The 22,968-nt window shown below is 36.6% G+C and overlaps 1 protein-coding gene across 1 annotated transcript; it reads left to right on the top strand.

Moving 5' to 3' along the window:
* The first annotated feature begins 16,451 nt into the window (after positions 1 to 16,451).
* Positions 16,452 to 22,737, top strand: LOC137742689 (ubiquitin-conjugating enzyme E2 variant 1D-like). The gene is made up of 4 exons (XM_068482622.1): positions 16,452 to 16,612; positions 17,485 to 17,624; positions 21,534 to 21,659; positions 22,352 to 22,737. Exons 1-4 carry the CDS (start codon positions 16,579 to 16,581, stop codon positions 22,490 to 22,492), a joined length of 441 nt encoding a protein of 146 aa, XP_068338723.1. The 5' UTR covers positions 16,452 to 16,578; the 3' UTR covers positions 22,493 to 22,737.
* Positions 22,738 to 22,968: the final 231 nt, after the last annotated feature.

Below are 22,968 nucleotides of genomic sequence, written 5' to 3'. Positions count from 1 at the left end.
TTACAAAAAAGCGTGGCAGACTACTTGGTTCAAAGGATTCACACCCTCGAAAGAGGAAACCCACGGCACAGGCTATTGAGCCTACCGTGAAATCCTACTATCGCCTACTCATTCTATCTAACTCATGAGGAAATTTTAGATTACGGAAGCGTCCTTAAAGAGACGAATCCACCTCCTGAGAATTGAGATAATTCAGTCTGTTATGCTAGCTTGGATGATGTTTGTAGAAATGAGATAATCATCGACTATGCATTAGCATATGCAGTAACTATTGAGATCATGTTGAGCGATGACATTAAACTCCGTTCCGTGAATGTCGACGTAGAACTGATTAGTCAAACTAGAAACAAGCAATCTAAGTTGAACTCGATTCGCTTACAAAATGTAAGATGTTTGGACTTGTACCTCATACTCCTCCACATGTGAAGCCCGTTGACAACAAGTGGGCTTTCTTTAAGAAGCGTAATGAGAAGAACGAAATTGTGCATTACAAAGCTTGTCTGGTTGCGCAAGGCTTCTCACAACGCCCCAGGATTGACTATGACGAAGCTTATTCACCCGTTATGGATATGATTACTTTTCGCTACATTATTAGTTTGGTAGTTTCTGAAAAACTGAGTATGCAGCTGTTGGACGTAGTAACTGCAGATCTCTATAGGGATCTTGATACAAAAATTTATATGAAAGTTTCCGAATGACACTTCGTCTAACCATGCTGAATTCTCGCCCTACACGAAGCAACTTAGGAATGCTTCTAGTTGAGAGCAATTGTGGGCCATATTCGAAGCTCTTGCAATCTTTATCCCGTTGTTGACTTCTCAACGATTATCTATGAAGAAAAACCTAGCATGCATTGAACAGCTCAAGAAGGGTTACATCAAAGGAGACAACACCAAGCACATTGCGTTAAAGTTCTTCTTCTCATATCAACAACAAGAGCATCAGAAGATTGAAGTCACACAAATCCGTTCACAAGACAATCTAGTCGACCTCTCCACCAAATCACTACCAAAGGTGACGTTTCAGATGCTTGTTCAAGGAATAAGTTTGCATAAACTTTCTGAGTGTAACATTGTTAGTTTTCTTCGAAATTATGTCGAACTCAGTGGGAGTATCCTGAAGGATACTTGCTTGATCTTAATGTACTCTTTTTCCCTACGATTAGGAGAATTTTTCCCTTTGGGTTTTTGCTACCTAACGAGGTTTTAACGAGGCACCTACCTTGGGTTAATCATATCCATGATGATGTCCCGTAGACGTTTTTGTCCTTAGACTATAGGTTTTTGTCCCTACTCAGGTTTTACCATAGCCTTTGGTTTTTTGTGAGATTTAGTTCCATATGCAAGTTCCTACTTTACTTTGAGACTAGCTTGTTCCTAGAATCAGTGTCGATGAGTCGACTTCCTCAACTTTACATGATGCCAAATCTATTTGCGTATTTACACACTCAAGGGGGAGTGTTATAAACATTCTATTTAAGTGTGATTGTGTAAATCCTAGATTATATTTGATACTAGTTATTTTTCCCTATTATGACTTGTAGTCCTTGGAGGAGAATGATTCTTCCCTCCCTTATTACTATAAATAAAGGTACTACATGGGGGAAAAACGCATCCTCTACACAACTCTACAAACACATCTCTTTGCCCCTACTCTCTCTCTCTGCCATGTACCCCTTCTCTCCCCTGTCAGATTAAAATAAGCCACAACATCTAAAAAATATTATAGAATTGTGTAAGGATTTACACAACCACATTACTAATTAATCTAGGTGTAGACATGTAAATTTTGTTGCATACAAATGATGCATCACAAAGCTCCACGTGGCTTATGACTCATCACAAATGGACAAGTCATCAATGACATGTGGCACAAATCAAGCAAAGGAAGCTCAAAAGCATTCCTAAAATTAGGCAAAGGGGAAGAAATCTCTTTAAAATTGGCAAGGGGCCCAAATTGCTCCCCAAAACCGGAAAGAAAGCTAAAGCATCTTCACAAAACAAACAAGAATTGAAGATTGCTTACAAAATAGGCAACAAGCCCCATAGATTTTGGCCAAGCAAGGGAAGGTGGCTGAAAACAAGACACAAAACATGCCTAAATTCTCCCATGGATGAATCAAGACACAAATCAAAGCCAAATTCACCCAAAGGCATGGCTTTGGAAGTCTATAAATACAAGGTCCCAAGACAAGCATAAGAGGTCGACAATTTCTACATTCAAGGCTGAAATTCTCACATTGAGAAGAACATTTGCCAAATCTTTGAAGACTAATACGCTACCAAAGCTCTCTTCGAAGAACGCACAACCAAAGCCGAAGCTTTCTTTCGACAAAAGCCGAAACACTCCCTTGAAGAATCAACAAGCACTTGTGCTGATTCCTTCAAGACTTTGTTACAAGCTCAAAACTTGTAACAACGTTCGATTCAAGATCAAGTCGCCAAGACCCTTAAATCAACAAAATCCTACATCAACACTACCTTTGCCGCAACCCTAAACCTGAGGTCAAGACCATCCACGCATTGTTTTCATGCTTGAAACTTGAAGCAATCATTCAATCATTCGTCTGAGATCAAGTCATCGCAACCCTGGGATCAACAACCTACGCATCTACATCAAATTTGAAGACTAAATCAGCGGAAAGTTGTAAACAGAGATTGTAACCCTACAAATTCATCAATACAAATCTACTTTGTATATGTGTTCTCGTTTCATTCGTTACAGAATTTTCATGTTTACACTAGGATTGCAACAATCTAATTATAAACATTCTCTTTTTTAATAGCCGATGATCAAGCCCTTACGTGTAGTTTTTTTCGGTTAATCCTTAAACTGTACGGGAATTTTAGATTCCATCTTTCGCTTGATATTGGAATTCTTCATCATAGATATTGATGTGTATTTTTTTTTTTTTTTTTTTTAAAAGAAAAAAAAAAGAATTCTCTAATGTGTTAAAAGATTAATCCAAAAGTTTGAATTTCCCTCCAAATATAGATTAAAAACAAAGGAAAACTAATGAAAAGAGCTTGAAAACTTTGAATTTTAACGAAAATGAGAAAATAAAGGGTAAAGTGAATGGTATCAGGATTGACTTTTTAGTGTAAAAATATGGTTTTTCGTTAAAGGAAACATTACCGGAGTTTTTTTGTTAAAGTTTCCTAAAAACAGTTGAAGAAGCTGTAGGTACAAGAAAGAATATATGGATAGGTATGAATTTATTTTAATTATGTTTTTTTCCTGTGATTTTAAATACACACTCCAAATCCACCAGCCTAGATAATTGAGAATACACATCATATGCTGGCAATGTACCTCCTTCCAGCAAACATGTAGGTATCTATCTTTATGTTTTTTTAAATGCAATTCATATATTATACCAATTTCTGTATTCAAAAAAAGTATATTTTAATTTTCTGTATACTCTCTTCCACCCATTCTCTTTATTCTACGTTCCTTAATTTCATAAAAAATAAAAAATAAAAAATAAAAAAAAGAAAGAAAAACTAATTAACCATTACAGTTGGCCCCAAAGTCTTCCCTCCCTCTTAAATGCTTGGCCTTAGAGGTCCAATTGTAGAACACCAACCACATAGATTTGTTGATTGTTCACCCGAAGTCTTCCCTCCCTCTTAAACTCCTATATATAGCTGGTTTTACCTTTAGCATGTCTTCACCACCAAACCATTGTAGTCACTCCCTAAATTTTTCTAATTTTCTTTATCTTTCTCCAGGTAAAACGTTGATTTATTATGTACACCTATATGTTAATTATTTATGAACTGATTAGTGTCTTTGTATACTAATTTGTTAGGGTTGTCGCCAGGTGCGTTTTCAGGTATTGAAAAAGGAGAGAGCTAAAGATGAGCAGAAGAGGAAGTAGTAGTCCAAAGCTTGAATTGAAGTTAAATCTGTCTCCTCCAAAGGCTAACTCCTCACTAATTCACTCCCCAAATGCCTCCGAGTCATCCATGGACATGTCAATCGACCGCAGCTCATGCGTGTCGTCGGAACCTGATGACGAGACGATTCATTGCCTGAGCAGGCCCGAAGCCAACGTGATGGTGCTCGCAGGGTGTCCTCGGTGCCTCATGTATGTCATGCTATCTGAATTGGATCCAAAGTGCCCAAAATGCAAAAGCTCTGTCTTGCTCGATTTCCTTAATGCAGAAAGCACCAAGAGGAAGGGAAAGTGAGCAGGAACATGTATGGCCTACTGAGGCTTGTTGGGGATATGCCTTTTTCTTCTTCCTTAGAAACAATTTTATGTTGTTTTTGCCCCGTCGAGTTGATTGCCTTTGGCTTCGAGTACCTTGAAGAGTTGTTAGGTTGTTTATTGTAAGATTGTGGAAATTTCATTTTCTAGACTTTTCTTCTTCTATGTGCATGGATCCTGATTTATATAAAAAATTGTAGTAATGGTCCCTCAACTTTAACCCAATTGAATTAATGATCTCTCAACTAAAAATTCATGACTATTAATGGTCTCTTAACTCATCAAAAGCTTCAGTTATGGTCATTTTCATCCATTCTGTTAAAACTTCCATCAACATGAGTCACGTGCCGCGCACATGAAGTTGAATCAAGGGGCAAGTATGAGAACCTAAACGAGAAAACTGTAGAAATGGTCTTTCAACTTTAACCTAATTAGAGAAATGGTATCTCAACTTTAACCTAATTGGTGCAATAGTCTCTCAACTTTAACCCAATTGTAGCAATGATTCTTCCAACATAATTTGTTCTGATAGAAGTTCTAACAGAGTTGATAAAAAGAACCATAACTGCACCATTTTGGGAGTTAAGGAACCAATGATCATGGATTTTTAATTCAAGGAACATCGCTTCAATTGGATTGAAGTTGAAAAATCATTGCTACATTTTCCTCAGTATAATACTGTGGTTTATTGCTTCCTTTGAAGAACTGATGAAGATGAAGTACAGTCAGCCTTCTTGATTTAGTTCGGTCTAGCGATCTCTATTTGGAAGTGTTTTTCTATAAAACACTTCTCATTACAAGCACGCCTGTACTTTTATTATGGGACAAAAACTAAGTGCATGCTTTCTGAAAATGGACTTGAAGAAGCACCTAAAACTTTTAACTTTTTTCAATCAATTAAATTGTCATATATAAACGCTTTAGATTACCTGAAAACGACTTTAGCTACTTTAAAAATAGTTTAAAACAGGCAAAAATTCTGGTTCCAAAGAACCAAAAAGATGCTATTGAGTCCTATATTTTCATTTTTATTATCTTGAATGATAGATCCAACCTCTATTCAATTACTTATGGGGTGGGTTTCTATACAGTGTCACGTTAATATCGTAAATAATTCTCATAATAATATGAGAAGAAAAAGAAGGTTGAGACAGGAGTGGGTCAAGAAAAAATTGTTGGAAGTATGCCCACAAAGCCACTCATTTGATGTAATAGTTTTTGGAATACTTATTGTGTTAAACTATTATATGTTTAATGAAGGGCAAAGCTTATTGTTAATCACTATTTATTGTATTATGTGTTTAAGCAATAAGGGAATCCAAGGAATGTATTTAATCTAAGAGAGAAGTGATCTAAGTAAGTTAGATTAACGAGACCTCTCTCTTATGTTCATTCCTAAAACATTCCTAGCCATAGGATTGCCAATTGGACATTGACAATCCGCTAAGGTTAGTATGTGTTATGTTAATTCAAGTGTGAGTATAACTGGTGTCAAGTCATTTAGTGTTGGACACTGAGACAAACATATAGGTCCTCAAAATGGTAATCGAATACACTGAACAACGATCAAAAGAGAGTTCAAACATACATGTCATGTAAGAACTCGTAAGTTGCAATATGCAAAGTACTCCTTTGACCTGAGGTATCATAGATGTCTAATGGTTAGGTCCTTGATCTTTGATCATATCAAAGGCATTCCATCGAGTGTCCACGACATTGTTGGGGTCAAGCTATCTAGTCATATAGGCATATGAATGCACAACAAGGGATCTCTAACCTTCCATGGTGGAGGGAGAATACTCTGAGATATGATTCGGAAGTCTTTGGCCAAAGCATACGAATATGACTTAGGAAGTTTGTTTCAAATCATATTCAATTGAATCATACAGAGAAGTATCACATTGGATAGTAGACATGAAACAAACTATCACTCAAACAATGTGATTAAGAGTATTGTATTAGAGAAGGATCGTATTGCATTGTAATTGTAACTGGACAGGTTCTCCAACCACTTCTACTTAGCTTGGGTAGCCATGACATACTGCTAGGTGTCACTCATAGTTTGTGGAAGCCCTGAAGATTAGCAAACACTAATCTTCATCAAGGGGAGAATTGAAATGTAGTTTTCAATTCACAATCGATCGTTAAGAATAACAATCGCCCACTGCCTCGCTAATTGGAACCTAATGGATCGTACACCGAGTAAGGATGAAGGTGAAGAAATATAAATGAGATGGATAAGCAATTAAATGGTTTAATTGAGAATGGTCAAGATTAATTAATTATACGAAAGGTTCGTATTGGGCTTTCAAGTTAGTTTTGGGTCTCGGGCCCCAAAAGGGTTTTTGTTCCACAAGGCCTATTATATTTAAGTTGCGTGACAACTAAAACAAAATGGGCAATTAGCCCAATAACTAAAGGATGGCCGGCTATAGGGTGAGTGGAGTAATCCCTTATCTCGGATCGGAGATGCTAACGGGGCGGGAATCAAAGTGGTAGTGAAGCAGGCATAATTGCAAGTTTGCTACTCAAATGTGAGGTGCTATAAAAGGAACTTTATAACTTTACCACACTAGATTTTTCTTTTGAGGCAAAAGAGCAAAACTCTTTCTCTCTTTGTCTTCCAAAGAGGCCGGCAACACTTAGAGAAAAATAGCTAGCAATCTTCCTTCCTCTAAGTCATCCATTTCATCTTCACACCTCATCCTTGGTGTGGAGACTTAGAGACACCAAACTTTTGGTGTTCTTGGAGTTCCTCTCCTCAAATCCTCAAGGAACAAAGGAGAAGCAAAGAAGCAACCATCCAAGGAGCAAATGAGGTGACTTGAAGGCTCTCCACTTGGGTGAATCCCTTGTGTAAACAAGGATGAGCTTCAAGGGTAATGAAACTCAAAACTCTCTCTTCTCCTTAATTTGTTAAAGAGTCTTTTGGTTCACCATTCACTAGGCTTTGAAAGTCATGGATTTTAGAATTGTTTTTGAATGCATGCATACTTTAAATTGTTATTAGTTTGCTTATGTGTTCAAATGTTCTCACATGTTCTTAGCTATGACAAATTTTTTCCTTAAAAAATAATGTGTTACAAATCACTGATTATGATATTAGTAGTATCCTTATGCTGAACTGTTAATTTTTTAGTGCATTTTTGCTCACTCCTAAAGTAAGGTTGATTCTCACCCTCCCTAGATTGATTGTCATTATATTAGTTAAAATTTTGAGATTAGTGTCTTGAATTAATTAAACCAAATTAACCCATTATAATTTTCTTTTTGATATATGAATGACTAAATCGTTTTTAAATTGAATGAAAATTAGATGACGTTTAAACAGTGATTAAAAAATAAATGATTAAATGATTCATATAGGAAATTGAGAGGCTTTTAGAGATTGTATCTTCAAATTTTTAAGGATTTTAATTTATTACGATATTCCTAATAATAAATTTATTAGCAAAGTTATGTATCTTCAAACTTTTAAGGATTTTAATTTATTACAATATTCCTAATAATAAATTTATTAGCAAAGTTATGTATCTTCAAACTTTTAATGATTTTAATTTACTATGATATTCCTAATAATAAATTTATTAACAAAGTTATCTTTTATGATGAAAGAAATTAACTATTTATATTTAAAACAAGAAAAAAATAGTGTAGCTTAAAAGGTCAGAACCCGCACATGCCCAATATGAAAGAAACCCTAGCATAGCAGGAAAAAAAAAATCATAATAAAAAAAAATGACCGAGTACGGACTCAAATCGAACCCATAAATACAAAAATGGAAGAACCAGTAATTACCAACTCCACTATGACAACTTTGTTAATTATGTTCACATTTATTGTATATGTATATATTACAAAGATCATTAAAATTTAGAGGCCCCAGAAAAAACGAGGACCATGTGCGATCGCACACCTCACACGTCCCTTGACATTATGTGCAAAACTGAAAATAAAGGAATATAATCACCAATGGACACGACAGATAAATCAAAAGATATTAGAATGTCGTATAAAAATGAAATCTCTCCAACATATTATTATCATGTATTAACAGGTTTCTTGACATTCATTTGAAATTAAAGAAATGTCAAATTAAAATTTAAAACCATGAAAAAAGATGAAGATTTAGTGTTATGGTGATTCCTGAAATAGATACATCATTGACCAAAAAAGGAAAGAAAAGTGTTATTGGCACTCCAAAAATCTCATTCTACACTCCTCACAAGTGTATTTTTTTTTTCTAAATATAAAAAGTTTGGAGTATAGAATGAGAAATTTGGAGTATAAAATGAGAAATTTGGAGTGTCAATAACAATTCCCAAAGGAAATAGATACATCAAATAATGAATTCTCATTTTCTGTTTGGACCATTTCCAATTCAACAAGGGTAGTTGAGCTAACTTTTCTCGTATTAGTCGTACTTCCAAAACCTAACTTCAGCTACTCGTAACTTACACTTTGTCTTTTTAAAGGGTCAATTACATTTTGCTCTCTCAATCTTCGGTCAATTGCAATCTCATACAACATTTTAAAAATATTTCGATCTCATACGTTTACTACTATTACATTTTAGTTTCATACATCTGTTAAAAATCTGTTAAATTAACCCGCTAAGTGATGTTCAGACAAATATAAAGTTCCTATTTATTCTGACGTGGCTGCCAAACTTGTGCCATAAGGCCAAACAATTAATTAAAAAATTAGAATTTATTAGGATATTAAAACATTAAAATAATTAATTTTAAAAGTTCACAAATTCTCCATCTTCCCCACCCGAGCCACCCCTTGCCCCATCACTTCCGCACCAACGACCTTCTACTTCCAACACCACCACTATCAATTTCCTCATCCGCAAAGCCCCGAACAACACAAAGACCCCCAAGGCCTCACCATGAATTTTGCCCCCACCTTCCTCAACACCTCAGATTCTTGTCTCGATTTCTTCTTTCAAGTCGTGCCCTCCACCCCCGCCTCCTATGTCAGCCAACAGCTCTGGCTCGCTCTCCGCCTATCCCTTCGTCCTTGTTCTCACACAAGACGACCACCAAACACCCCTACCTCACCAGACGACTCACCGCCCGCCATTGACTCAATTCCAAATGACTCGCTCGACTGGAAAGAGTTCAGCGATTCTGCCGCCACGCAATCCGGGAGGTGCTCGACTCGGGCTCCTAGCGCCCAATCTTCAAACTTGACTCCTTGAAGCCCCACCCGGGCACCCACTCTGACACTGGGCTCATGGATGACACTGTTTTGGAGATCGAGGACTCGGCTTTCCGCGGCCACCCGCACAGTGAGTTTTGGTAACGCTTTCACGTACACTGGGCATCTCGATTTTTATAACGGTACGGTATCGCCCAAGGGGATGAAAACTATGAACACATGCCTCTTCCTCGGTACCTTATCCTTCGGTTTATTCTTCAGTAGCCTCCTGGTTTGGATTGCGAATAAAGGTGACAGAAGGCAAAAATGGCGGATGGCTTGCAAAAACCATAAATCAGGACAGGCTCAATTTCTCTGAAACCCCAATAGGTGCTCGGCTTGCAAAAACCATAAATCAGGAAAGGCTCAATTTCTCTGAAACCCCAATGGGTGCTTACCGTGCTTTCGACTTCACCGAAGACGATTAGGGCGTGGAGGTTTCTCTGAGAACCCATCATCCAATTGAATTACTTGGATTTGGGATTAGGGTTTAATCACTGTGGAATCTGGATAAAATTAGATGAGGAAATGGGGAATTTGGGATTTTTTATTAGAGGGGGTGCGGAAGTGATTGGGAAGGGGTGGCTAGGGTGGGGATGATGAAAAAATTGTGATTTTTTTATTTTTTATTTTAATTTTAATTTATTTTTTTTAATATTTTCATTAAAATTTAAGTTTCTTATTAATTGTTTGGTCATGTGGCATAAGTTTGGCAGTTACGTCAACATAAATAAGGATATTATATTTTCCACGTCATCATTTAATGATTAATTTAACAGATTTTCTACTTTATAGCTTTAATCTCTTTAGGGTTTCTTTGAGAAAATATGAGGAAACACAAGCTCTCTCTTTCTCTCTACAGAGGTTGGCCATATAGGAGAAGGAAGCCAGCATTTCCTTCCTCTCATATCACTCATCTTTTTCCTTCCATCATCCTTAGTGTTAAAACTTGGAGGCCTCCAACTTTGGTGATTTTTGAAGAGTATATTCTTCCATCCAAATCCAAGAAGACAAGGAGTCGAGAAGCAAAGTTCTTTTATCCATATCCATGGAGCAAAGAAGCAAGGATGCAAAGGATTGAAGGCCCTCTCATGGGTGATTAACCTTACTTGTGTTTCGCTTCGTTACTCATTTTCTCTCCAAGTTCATTTACTTTGGAAATATTTATTAGATTAAATTTTATTTTGTGAATAAAGGAAGTAAGAGATGAGAAAAATAAAAAGACTCATGCAAACACATGTTTATTATCAAAGTCCCATGAAAGGGCACAAAAGAGTACAACTACTTAGGGGAGACAAACCATTACCCCTGGCATGCAAATTCTCCTAAAAAGACCACGAAGTAGACTTGGCCAGGATCATCATCTCTGATGAGGATCAATCGCCATTGGCGTCTACCCCCAAATGATGTGAAGAGAGCACCAATGAAGAACCCTATGAAAAATCTCTATACTTTGTTGAGATTAAACCCGTGTGCAATAACGACGAGAAGCATGTTGCATGGGGATGAATGTTATGGAACATGCTGCAAGAAGCAAGAAAGATTATTATTAGATTGCAACTTAATTCTGGCTTACTTAACCTTGGTTGGCAATAATTGATGTGGTGAACGTAAGTTCATGGTTTGAGGATTTTAGACATTGAAGGTTCAAAAAAAGGAATGGGTTTGAAAAGAGGATCATGAAGAAAACAACAAGGCTCCATGATACAAATTGAATAAAAGAAAAAAGGAAAATATGAAAAATCCCAACCATGAAGGGGCTATTTAAAGACAAGGTACCAAGCAATCTTACAGTTGAACACAAATGGTCTTTGCCTCAAGATTGGTGGATACGGAGATCAAAGCTACTCGGAGAAATGAATGACCGTCTCTTTCAAAATGTGCCCATGCAATACTTATAATCATTACGATCTTTGTGGCACAACGTTTGAGGCCACATGTCTGAATCCATCGTATCTCCACTACTCCACAAAAAATCAGGTCACCATACAAAGACAAAAGGCCAAATGGTACATATTCCAGCTTACTCCGAAAGGCATGGTTTTTGGATAACTATCCATTCTCAAGGGAACAAGTGCCACTCAAATATATAGTTCGGGGCAATGTAGGACCATGATTTTCTTGGGCCAGAGTAAGGTTGATCCGAATATCGCTACCTCAGAAGTCTAGTCATGGACTCAACAGCTTCGAGCGGAGCTGGATCAAATAGAGCAATAGTGCCACCATCGCGCTATCCTTGGGCAATGGGTGAAGTTTGAGCGACTTCACTAGAATAACCATGTTTGTTCCGCAGGACATGAGACTTGATCTGGTATGAAATCAGCTAGATCTCGATAACTCTTAGAGTTCCCACAATCTAGAATTTGGCAAGCACCCTGCAAGCAATCATAACTCCTCAGAGGATCTAATATCTACTTCTAGATATCTTCTAGGATTCTCTAGGATTAGAACAAGGATTCTATCCTAAAAGTATCTTTCTCCTGGTTGGTGTAAATGCACCTATCTAGGGTTTGTCTCTGGTAATGTATTTTATGCACTTTGATTCTCTTGCCCACTATTTTAGTCATATACTTGTTTACTAACTTGATCGTCGGAGAGCTTTTGACCAGCACATCCTCCGGTCTAAGGCTTGCTTATGGTTGTTTGCTATTTTATAGTTTACTCAAATTTGTGCATCTTCAGCACTCATGGGGGTATGCGAATTTGGTTCCAACACTTGTCAGTTCTTCCCAAGTTTGGATGAAACCTAGCGCAAAGGTAGTATACCAATCGTACACGGTTAATTAGACTCTTCGAGAACTCCTTGATAAGAAAGTTATAGTCATCGACATAAGGACACAAAGTGTTAATGAAATGACTTATATGTTCCTTAGGGCCACCCTTCCTTACATCAAAGAAGATAAAGTTAGGAGTTTCATAGTTTTTGGGATATGGCATATGAAGAAGGTTGACTAGGTATGGCGACTTAAGAACATACTTCTAGTCCTCCGAGCTTATGTCCAACTCCTTTTTTATTATGGCGATAATGTCTTCTTGAGTGACAAATGATGGTCATTTCTTAGAACCTTTGCCATCAGGGGCAACTAACTCTTCATGGGAAGTCTTTTCCATGTGTGTGCAATTCTTGTCACTCGTCATCTTGCTTGGTTTTGGGATCGAGTTTTTCAACTCCTTCACAACAACGATTTCTTTTTCGCTTCACCTAAAGCATGAATGGCTATAATGACATGTGACATGGCGTACTTTCCCAAATTTTCCTGGCTCTCATGGTGTTGTTCCCCTCGTTGAGACTCATCCAATTAAGATGTGATGCAAGGTGCAACGGCTAGAAACAAAATAAAACGAAAAGGAAAATTGATATATAAGGTCCACTATCTCCTAGTGTGACGAGAGACCTGAAAACCCTAAAAACTTTGTCTCTAGTACCAGCCTACAACATAGACAACTAGAAAAACAAAGCAGAACAATCTCACAAAGAGAAAGGCACAAAATTGAAACAGAGAAACACTTTGAGTATTTTCATTAATCAAAACGTCCAACTTTTTCATTTATAGAAAGAAATGGTTTTTATAACCATTTTGTAACTTACATTCAGAAATTGAAAGACAATAGGATTAAATTGACATAAAACTGAATTAAAGTCACATAAAACTGAAAATTACATAACTAAAGTACTGATACCAGCCATAAAACGCCCTGGAAGTAAACTGATCAGCCAATATTTATTAAACCACCCTCTTTATTTCAGCACATCAATTTATCTTCCAATAATTTATGTGCTCCGCTCAAAATGCATCTGCTCTTTTGAGTTATAATATTTTTATTTCACGTCCTGCAGCATTCTCCCCTTCTTGAAGAAAACTCGTCCTCGAGTTTTGTTTTGTCTTCCTTGATCTTTCGGATGTCCAATGAATATTTTCCACTTCATCCATATTAGCAAATGAAACTTCAGAATTTTTCAAGTGTTCCTGCCCACAAATTCATGCAAGTTCCACTGCAGCCTTCCAAACCATGTGATGTTTAATCTATTCATAATGTAACTTCACTTCAAAGCATACAAGTAAGTACAAGTAAGTTTTCCAAATAGTTTCTAGTGATAAATAGGTTTCAAAGAGTAATCCAAGCTCAGAATCAAACGCAGTAAGCTTTTTTTGCAAAGGTTTTCTGATGTCACGAGCAACAAAATCTTCCCAAATATAATCCTGATACAAATGCGAAACTTTTACCTCTTGATGAAACTGGACATGGAAGTCTTCATCCATTGTAGTCAAAACGTTACTATGGTACTCATCATAAATTGGTGGAGAGTACCAATCAACAAACTTCTCATAGACTTCTAAATCTTCATCACAGAAAAAATTATAATCAACTTCATCGGTACATTCCATATGCTGAACTTTTGTTTCAAATCCAATGTCGAGAGTTTTTCAACCTCAAAACATAAACCACCACAAATGTCACAAGAACCATTTGAACAACTATCGAACTTTGGACGAAGGTCAAAATTTAGGAATCTATCATCTGAAAAATCTGAAGCACTTGTTTCTTGGACTTCCGTTCGTAGAACATATGCATGCTCAAATATTGACTATAGCGACATGTTTTAATAAAGTGAGAATATTGTTTGGCACAAATAACGGATTGGAAAACTGCTTGAAGATTTGGAAACTAGATTGGAAGGGCTTTCTAATGATATATGGCTTGATGGTTAAGTAATTTTTAATGAACTTGAAACCTAGCCCACAACACATATGATATGTTGGTTTTGCTCAACACCAACGCTCTATGGTGTTTTGCTAATATCTGTTCATGCAAAACTTCGTTTGAAGCATAGTTTGTTGCATTGGAATTTAGACTCCTTGAGCCTTCCGATGATGTATAACTCTCAAAATAAAAGTAAAGGAAACTGAACCAGATTTGATGATTAACAAAGATGATGTGCCAGTCCGAAGAATGTCTTAAGCTTTGATACCAATTGATGCAGGGTGAAGCAGCTAGAAACAAAATAAAACAAAAAGGAAAATTGATATATAGGGTCCACTATCTCCTAGTGCGAGGTGATAAAAACCCTGTCTTTAGTACCAACCTACAACGTAGATAACTAGAAGAACAAAGCAGAACAATCTCACAAATCAAAAGGCACAAAACTGAAACAGAGAACCACTAAATGGTTTTTATAACCATTTTGTAACTTACATTCAGAAATTGAAAGACAATAGGATTAAATTGACATAAAATTGAATTAAAGTCACATAAAACTGAAAATTACATAACTAAATTAATGATATTAGCCATAAAACGTCCTAGAAGTAAACTGATCAGCCAATATGTATTAAACTACCCTCTTTATTCTAGCACATAAATTTGTCTTCCAATAATTTATGTGCTCCACTTGAAGTGCATCTGCTCTTTTAAGTTATAATATTTTTATTTCATGTCTTGCATCAAGAAGCATGTTCGCCTGCCTCTGAGTCACTACCACTCCTAGTAGTGTTTCTTCTAGATCTTAAAGCTATTGATTAAGATTGTGACTTGGTTTCTAGTGACCAATTTATGTTGAAGGACTTTTGGGTCGAGGTGGACTTAGGCTTTGTGAGTAACCTTTTGCTTCCCTGGTTCGCTTTCGTACCAAGTCTTAGAATATCTCGAAAGAATTAGTACGTCTTAGGAAATATCCCAGTTTGATCAATAACTCAAAGATAGCATGGTTAAGCAAATAATGGCTTGCTTAGGTGACATGCGGTGCGGAAGCTAGAAGTTTACCTATTTAAATTAAGAGAGAACTTTGCATAGTTGCATGATATTTTTAAATTGGATGATCTGGGCTTCCTAGGGTTCTAAGAAGGCTCTTATTGACTGAAAGGATTGAAGGAAGTTTAAAGAAACCACTGAGGTTGTAGGAAGGTGACCCTCTCAAAGAATCAAGATTGTTTGCACTTAAAGAGTGATTTCCTTTGCTTAGTGCAGTACAACCTTGAATCGTTTTCTCTCTCATGTTTTGTCTCGCTCTCTCTGCACTGGATTGAACCTCCTCTATTCAAAACCTTTGACCTTTCTTTTGTAAGTGAATGATTCTCCCTTCAGTCCTCCTAAGGAATCTCTAATTATAGCTAAGTCTTCCTTCCCCTTTCTCCTAACACAACTTTGACCTTCCTTTTTGGTGTAAGACAGATAAACACCATTACCCTACTGAAAACTGCATCGCGCACCCTTCCAAGAGCGTTCCTTCCCCATGTTAGCTTCCACAGACGTTAATTCCAATAACGCGTCTCCTAGCCTTCGTTATTCATTTTTTTTGTGTGAGTTAGGAATGGAAAGCATGCATCTCTCTTCATTAAATCCAGGCTTTTTTGGGCTTTTACATGAACTTGAAACCTTGAGTTTTGTTCCTTTCTAACTGGCTTAGTTGGCTTAGTTGGCTTACTAAGGAAAAAGCAAAAACTTAGTTTGTTCTCTCTTAAACTTACCTTTGTGGACTTTAAAAATTGTGGGCTTGGATTTTCGAGTTCCTAAGCAGCCCAAAATCTTCCGTAATCTTGACTCCGTCTAGGCCCAATAAACTTTCATAACCATCTACACCATGATTCACTTCCCAAGCCCTGGTACGTGGCTTGAACTTATTTTAGCATGAAAAGTAGTTAGTGTGATAGAGCTTGGCGTGACGAATACGCATGGATTTGCATGGGCATGGTGTGATTATGCAAACATCTAATATGTTTATCATTATTTTAATAGCATGGCATGATCGTGAGCATTTTCATTTCTCGATTCCGCACCTTCGTGTGTGCTTAAGCTTGACTTGGTGCTTTTATGATAATTGGGCTTCAAGACTTGATTGCAATTGAACATTTTTAGGCATCAACATATTTTTTAAAGAATATGTTATTTCTTAAATTAGTTTTAAGTTCAATTTTTCAAAATAGTTACACTAAATAAGTTTCAAAAATCTAACTTGAAAAATGTTTTTGAGTTTAAAAAATTGAATCCTATGTAGTGGGCTTTAACTTTTACTTCACTTTTGCTGCCAGCCCGAGTCGTCAGTCGTCGTCCCCCTTTATACCCGCGTTCTCGTCCATCATTGTCTCTTCTGCTTTCTCTCAACAAATATTCCCTGCCCTCCCAAAACCCCTACCCATCTCTCAATTCCTTCCCCTCTTCCATGACGATTGGGTCTGCCGGATCCAGCATCATTGGTATATCAATGGTCCCTTTCTTTAATTTGTTGTGAATTGCTTTTTATTGCAATTGAATTTGTTATTTGCGATTCGATCGCTCTGATTGGTTTGCTTGTTTGGTTAATCTGTTCTGAATAGATGTTTGATGTAAATGGGTTTTTCATAAAGGGATTAATAGATTGATTTCTGTTGACTTGTTGGGTTGTAAGGATCTATGGTAAGTAGCTGACATAAGTAGATAGAACAGATAGTTGTTCTTCGATGGCTGAATTGAAGATTGAAACACTCCGGCATCAAATGTTATCTAAATGATGAAGATTAGTTATTATGCTTATCTGGTCTGTAATAACTTCCTTGAACATGGAAATTGTTTCGTAACGGTGTAAATCTGATATGAAAGGCTAAGATGGGTCCATTTTGGTCGATCTAACGGTTAAAGACAAGTCTCATCAATAACCTCATTTGAATACATTAGTTGAGAATTTTTTTTTGTGTATTTATAGAATTATGTGTGTACATTGTAAGGAGCTAAATAAAAAGGCAACTTATGGAGGTACCATTTTCGGATATATCTTTACAAGGTGAGAAAGTGTTCTATTCCTTGTCTTTAATAGAATGATCCAAGATTATACCCTTAAGTTGGTTTCTTATTCTAGCTCTTTATTAGAGTCAAACAAGATATATGTGTTTGGTACAATTCATTTGATGTATAACACCAGAATGCTCCTTTCCGTAAGAGTGCTATAGACATTTGGACACCCATACAAGTAGTAAAGCCTACTTAATCTGAAATCTGTCAATGCCTCATTGAAGTGACTTTATTTGATCCAATGTGTTATTTGTATATTGCAAGGTTGGGATGCTTAACCATATCTTTTGATGTTGTGTAGTGCCGCGAAATTTTAGGTTGCTGGAAGAGCTCGAGCGTGGAGAAAAAGGTATAGGAGATGGAACTGTAAGCTATGGAATGGATGATGGAGATGACATTTACATGCGCTCTTGGACGGGTACCATAATTGGTCCACTCAATGTAAGCAAGTGCCTCAATAATCCCCCCGCCTCCCTGTTTCTTCTCCTATGAATTGTTCTTACGTAAACTGTTTGATTTAATGGTATTATTTTCGTGAATTTGATGTGTTACATCATGTGTGTATTCATTTTACGGATTCGGTCTCATTCAGGATGAATTTTTTATATGCTTTTGTCTAGATCATCTCATATCCATAATTTCACATTCACTTGGTTTGTCATTGAATGAGTGCAACGTAAGAAAGGCAAATCCCACATGGTAGACAAAATTTGTTTACGATCTAGATCTGTGCACTCTAGAGGTTATTTTAGAAGTTGAGTCTCCCACATGAAAATTGCAAATAGGCCTTCTCAAGCAGTTCTTTAACGGTTGTTCGTTAAGAGACATTTATGAACCTAACATTATTGAGTCACATTTAGAAAATATGTAAGATGATTAAGACAAGTTTATTTTGTTGACACAAAAATATCTTATTGCTTTTGCTTTTTTACTTTGCGGATGTATTAGATATGTTGCGTTATTTACGATCTAGATCTATGCACTCGAGAGGTTGCAAGTAGATGAGTCTTCCGCATGAAAATAATAAATGGGCCTTCTCAAGTGATTAATTCATGAAGAGACGTCTAATTAAGCTACGATTATTTAGTCACCTTTAGAAAATATGTGGGATGATTAATTCAAATTTATTCTATTGACAAAAACATTTCGTATTGTTTTTCCTTTTTTTTCTTGGTGACTGCATTTTAGATATGTTGGATTAGTACGGTCTAGATCTACGCACTTTGTAGGTTGTTTAGTAGATGAGTCTCCTGGATGAAAATGGCATGTGGGCCTTTTCAAGCGATTCTTTAACATTTGCATATTCATGAAGAGACTTCCAAGTAATCTATCATTATTGAGTAATATTTAGAAAATATATATACGATATGATGCTTACACAAACTTATTAGTTGACAAAACATTTCTTATTGTTTTTTTCATTTTTTACTTTGTGAGTGCAATTAGATATATTGGATTATGAGGACATTATGATCTATTCATTTTCAGTGTAAGAACAATTGGAGGTGAAAATAAGTGAGCTTTCAGTTATGTTTTGTGTTTTTGAGTGTGGCATGCTTGTGCATTATGCGTGGGTTTTTTTTGCCTTTTGATAATTCATGTCTTGGTGACATAACGTGATACAATTCTTATAACTCTAATTAAAGCTACAGGGTAAACTATATTGAAGCATTTTTGTCCCTGAATAAGGATCCTTGTGAAATAAATTTTAGTTCCTGCATGGGCTCCAGATGAGATAGGGGTGAGGATTGGAGATTAGGAAGTACTAAAGAGTGAGCGCTTTTGTTATCTTGGATCTATCTTGCAAAGGAACGGGGAATTGGATGGAGATCTTAACTATAGAGTACAAGTTGGATGGATGAAGTGGAAGAATGCATCGGGTGTGTTGTGCGACTGACGTATGCCACTAAAGCTCAAAGGAAAATTTTATAGGACACCAATAAGGCCAGCAATGCTTTATGGCACATAATGTTGGGTAGTCAAGCATCAACACGTACAAAAAATAAGTGTAGTGGAGATAGGACTGCTTCGCTGGATGTGTGGGCACACAAGAAAGGACAAGATTAAGAATGAAGATATCTGAGGTAAAGTAAGAGTAACTGCAATCGAAGATAAGATGATATAAAATCGATTAAGGTGGTTTGGACATGTGAATCGAAGATCTATAGATGCTTCGGTTAAAATATGAGATTATGAGATTATGAGACAGAGGCTCAGGGAAAAAGGGGTAGGAGGAAGACGAAGTAAGACATGGAAAAAGACTAAAAAAAGACATGGTGTACTTGGAGTTAATGGAAGACTTGGCGAAAAAGTTCCGAGCGCAGTAGCGTTCTAGGATTCATATAGTCGACCCACTTAATGAGATAAGGCTTTTGCTGTTGTTGTTTATAAAGTTCAATTTATAGACAATGGGTCTTATTTAGTTGGTGAGTCCAATAGTCTAGTTAGGCTTTCAGATTTCTAAATCTGAATAGTGCTGAAGTTGATATTCAGGTATTGGATTTATGAGAAGCATTCATGCCTAAGTTTCTCGTTCTCACTAGTGGCATGATTGGACTCATGTCTGTCCAAGAGGTTATGTATTTGGCAAAAGTTCTAGTTTATTAAATATGAGATACTAGATTATAACATTTAACCTTGCTTCAAAAAGTTAAAGTCCTTGTTGGTCAACTCTACTGGCACTGGCCAGTGGGAGTTCTTTCCTCTTAAGGCAGATGCACTGACTCATCAGTGGTAGCCCTCACATGTTTTAGTAGCATCACTGACCAATGTACCCCTTTACTCCGTTATGTCCAGTTATTAGTTCGACTCCTCTCCTTAGATATTTCCACTCATCAATGGTATAGGTCTGTTATGCACTGTTCTAAAAATCCCCACCTAGCGTCGCAAAGCATTGTGGCTGGCCACCGCCCCGATTTATCCTTAGGCATTTGAAAATTTCTAAAGGATGCCTAGACCTGCTTAGGCGCCTGCCTAGGCACGCGGCCAGGCCTACCTAGTAACCTGCCTAGGTCGCAATTCACTTAGACAGAACATAGATAACTTTCATTTTGCATGTTATTTTTTTCAATAAATTGTAAGAGACTTGTTCAATACTTAGATGAACACACATTATATGCTTGTTCACCATGTTTTCGTTATGTTTCAATACTTTATAATGTATGTCATTCTATTTTGCAGTTTATGATGAAATTATATATATTTTTAAGTATAAGCAAACACTTATTTATATGATTTATAATAAATTTACTTAATCTCGCCTAGCCCGCCACCTGAGTAGTGCCTAGCATCTTTTAGAACCTTGCTATTATGTAGCGTCATTCATCTATGCTAGCATCATATCTTTGGCAACTTCGGTCTTGAAATGGTGGCATTTTTCTTTCTTAGGTAAATTTCACTTATCAAAGTAGCTACACTAATCAATAGGAGCCCCCTTCTTAAGTAGCTCCACAGTTGAAAATCTTTTGGAAAGAATTCAGGCATGCTATTGTTAAAGGGATGCTCTCGGAAAGTTAGTTCTGACTATCACCCCAGTTATTGCTTTACCAGATTTCTCCTATCCTTCGATGGTGGATTGACACTTGCAAACAATGGAGTCCTCTTCTGTACCAACCCATTGATATTCTGGGAAACCACGAAATTATTCATTTCTTGGATCAGCGCATTTTAACTTCTGATGGGCAGAAATTGTTGTTCAAATTTTTTGGATATAAGCACATTGTTGAACACCGAGTAGATTCACAGAAAAAGTGCCCAATGCTTTGTTCCACCAGCATGTACTTTTGAAGATAATGGGTTTGTCTAGTCCCATGCTCAAAGCTTTGACCGACATTGAAGCAGCTTATAAGACCAATCCCGAGCTAAAATCCTTACTAAAATGTTTACAAGATGGTTCAATGTCCCAAAGATGGGTGTCCTCCGACAAAAACTCCATTTTTGTCTTTTTAGTTTTCTGGTGTCATGCCCTTTAACCAAATGAGGTGCACAGAGTTATAACGATAAAGATCATGGATTTTAAACTCTTGCTTGATTTCATCTTGGGAAAATATTTCATCAATTTATGGTTGGATATTAGTTATTTCATCTTCTCAGCTACCACTAGTAAGTTGCTTTGCAGTAAGGTAGTTTCTTTGTCCAACCCAATTAATTTAGTGGTGGAGTATGTCACTGCTTGTTAGAAGTGAGCAGTTTTTTGTTAGACTGTTGATTTTTCTTACTGACATTATTGTTTACTTAATTTTAATTCTGTGTTGTCATGAGAAGTTGATATTTGTGGTCATGTTTTGTATTTTACTGGTTCATATGCTAAAGTTCAAACAAAAAATTATTTCTGATCATTTTTTACCTCAGACTGTTCATGAAGGACGCATATATCAACTTAAGCTTTTCTGTGACAAAGATTATCCTGAGAAGCCACCAACTGTACGATTTCATACACAAATCAAAATGGCTTGTGTCAACCAGGAAACTGGCGTGGTAATGTTGTAATTTTGTTTGGTTAGAATGCCCCAAATTGTCCAATACATCTGTTGATTTTGTAAAGTAATTTAACTGTTTGTATCATGTCTTATCTGGGCTTTGCTTTGCTCCCAGTATTATGTCAGGCTTACCATCTACTCCTGGTTAAGGAATGATCAGAATAAAGGCATTTGTGGAATCCTTGTAATGTTATTAGTACTCTTTTTATAGCATGATAACCCTTGTTTGGGCTTCTGTTATTAGGTTGAACAAGTTTATTTTCCCTGTATTTAACGTTTAAAGATTGAAAATGAAAAAGGTGTAGTCGATATGAGTATAAACAAAAGATTAGTATAAATTATTGCTCCAAAATATACACAATGAAACAAGGTGAGGAAATTCATATATCTTTGGAATCTCCTTCAAAGGACTAAACATGACTTTAAGGTTTATATGGTTGTACATCATAAGAATTAGGAGGCAGTTCGTCAAGAAAGTCCTCTTGAATTACTACTTTCAGGTTCATGCTCATTACTAAATGTAAGTTATTATTTGCACTTAGTTTCCTTGGATCTCTGTCATACATTCCATCTTGTTGCAGTGATTGATCGGACTTCTCTCAGAAATTTCTCGTTCTGATTTCCTAATTTACTGTTCAGGAGTTTTGTATTTGACTCCCGTTGCTTAATGAGTTGAGTGATTGGTAACAGGTTGAAGCAAAGAAGTTTGGAATTCTGGCAAATTGGCAGCGGGAGTTCACCATGGAAAACATACTGATACAGCTGAAGAAGGAAATGGCAGCCTCGTACAACCGGAAGCTTGCCCAACCACCAGAAGGTACATACTACTAATTGGATGCAACTTTGATGGTTTGTCGCATTTGTTGAACAGATGAATTGGCATAAGCTGAATCACTTGTATACATGTACAATATTCCATTAATGGTAGGTTTAACAAAAAGAAGTGGTTCTTAAGGGGCTTTAATAAAACTCTTCCCCCTACCTAGCGTTTCTCTTTTGGGTATTTCTTTTGTAAACTTTTCAAATGAGATTTTTCTCCATGTCTTGATTAAAATGCACTTATAATTTGTGAGCGAGTAAGCTTTTCAGATACTTCGATTGCAGATTTTGCTTGTTTCGTTTCCCAATTCCTTATAGGAGGGTAATTTTGGATGTTGATTAGTCATACGATGTTTTGGATATTGATTTAGATTTGAATTAGAAGGTAATCCATGTGGATTAAAGCATCTTAAACAACCGCGAAAGTTATATCTTGAGGTGGACTTCAGGTAATTGTTTACAAATTACTACCAAAACCAAAACCTGTA

The sequence above is a fragment of the Pyrus communis genome, chromosome 8 (assembly GCF_963583255.1).
Source record: "Pyrus communis chromosome 8, drPyrComm1.1, whole genome shotgun sequence".
Classification (NCBI taxonomy): domain Eukaryota; kingdom Viridiplantae; phylum Streptophyta; class Magnoliopsida; order Rosales; family Rosaceae; genus Pyrus; species Pyrus communis.
The sequence above is the reverse complement of the archived record's forward strand: the minus strand, read 5'-3'. Positions and strand labels throughout refer to the sequence as shown.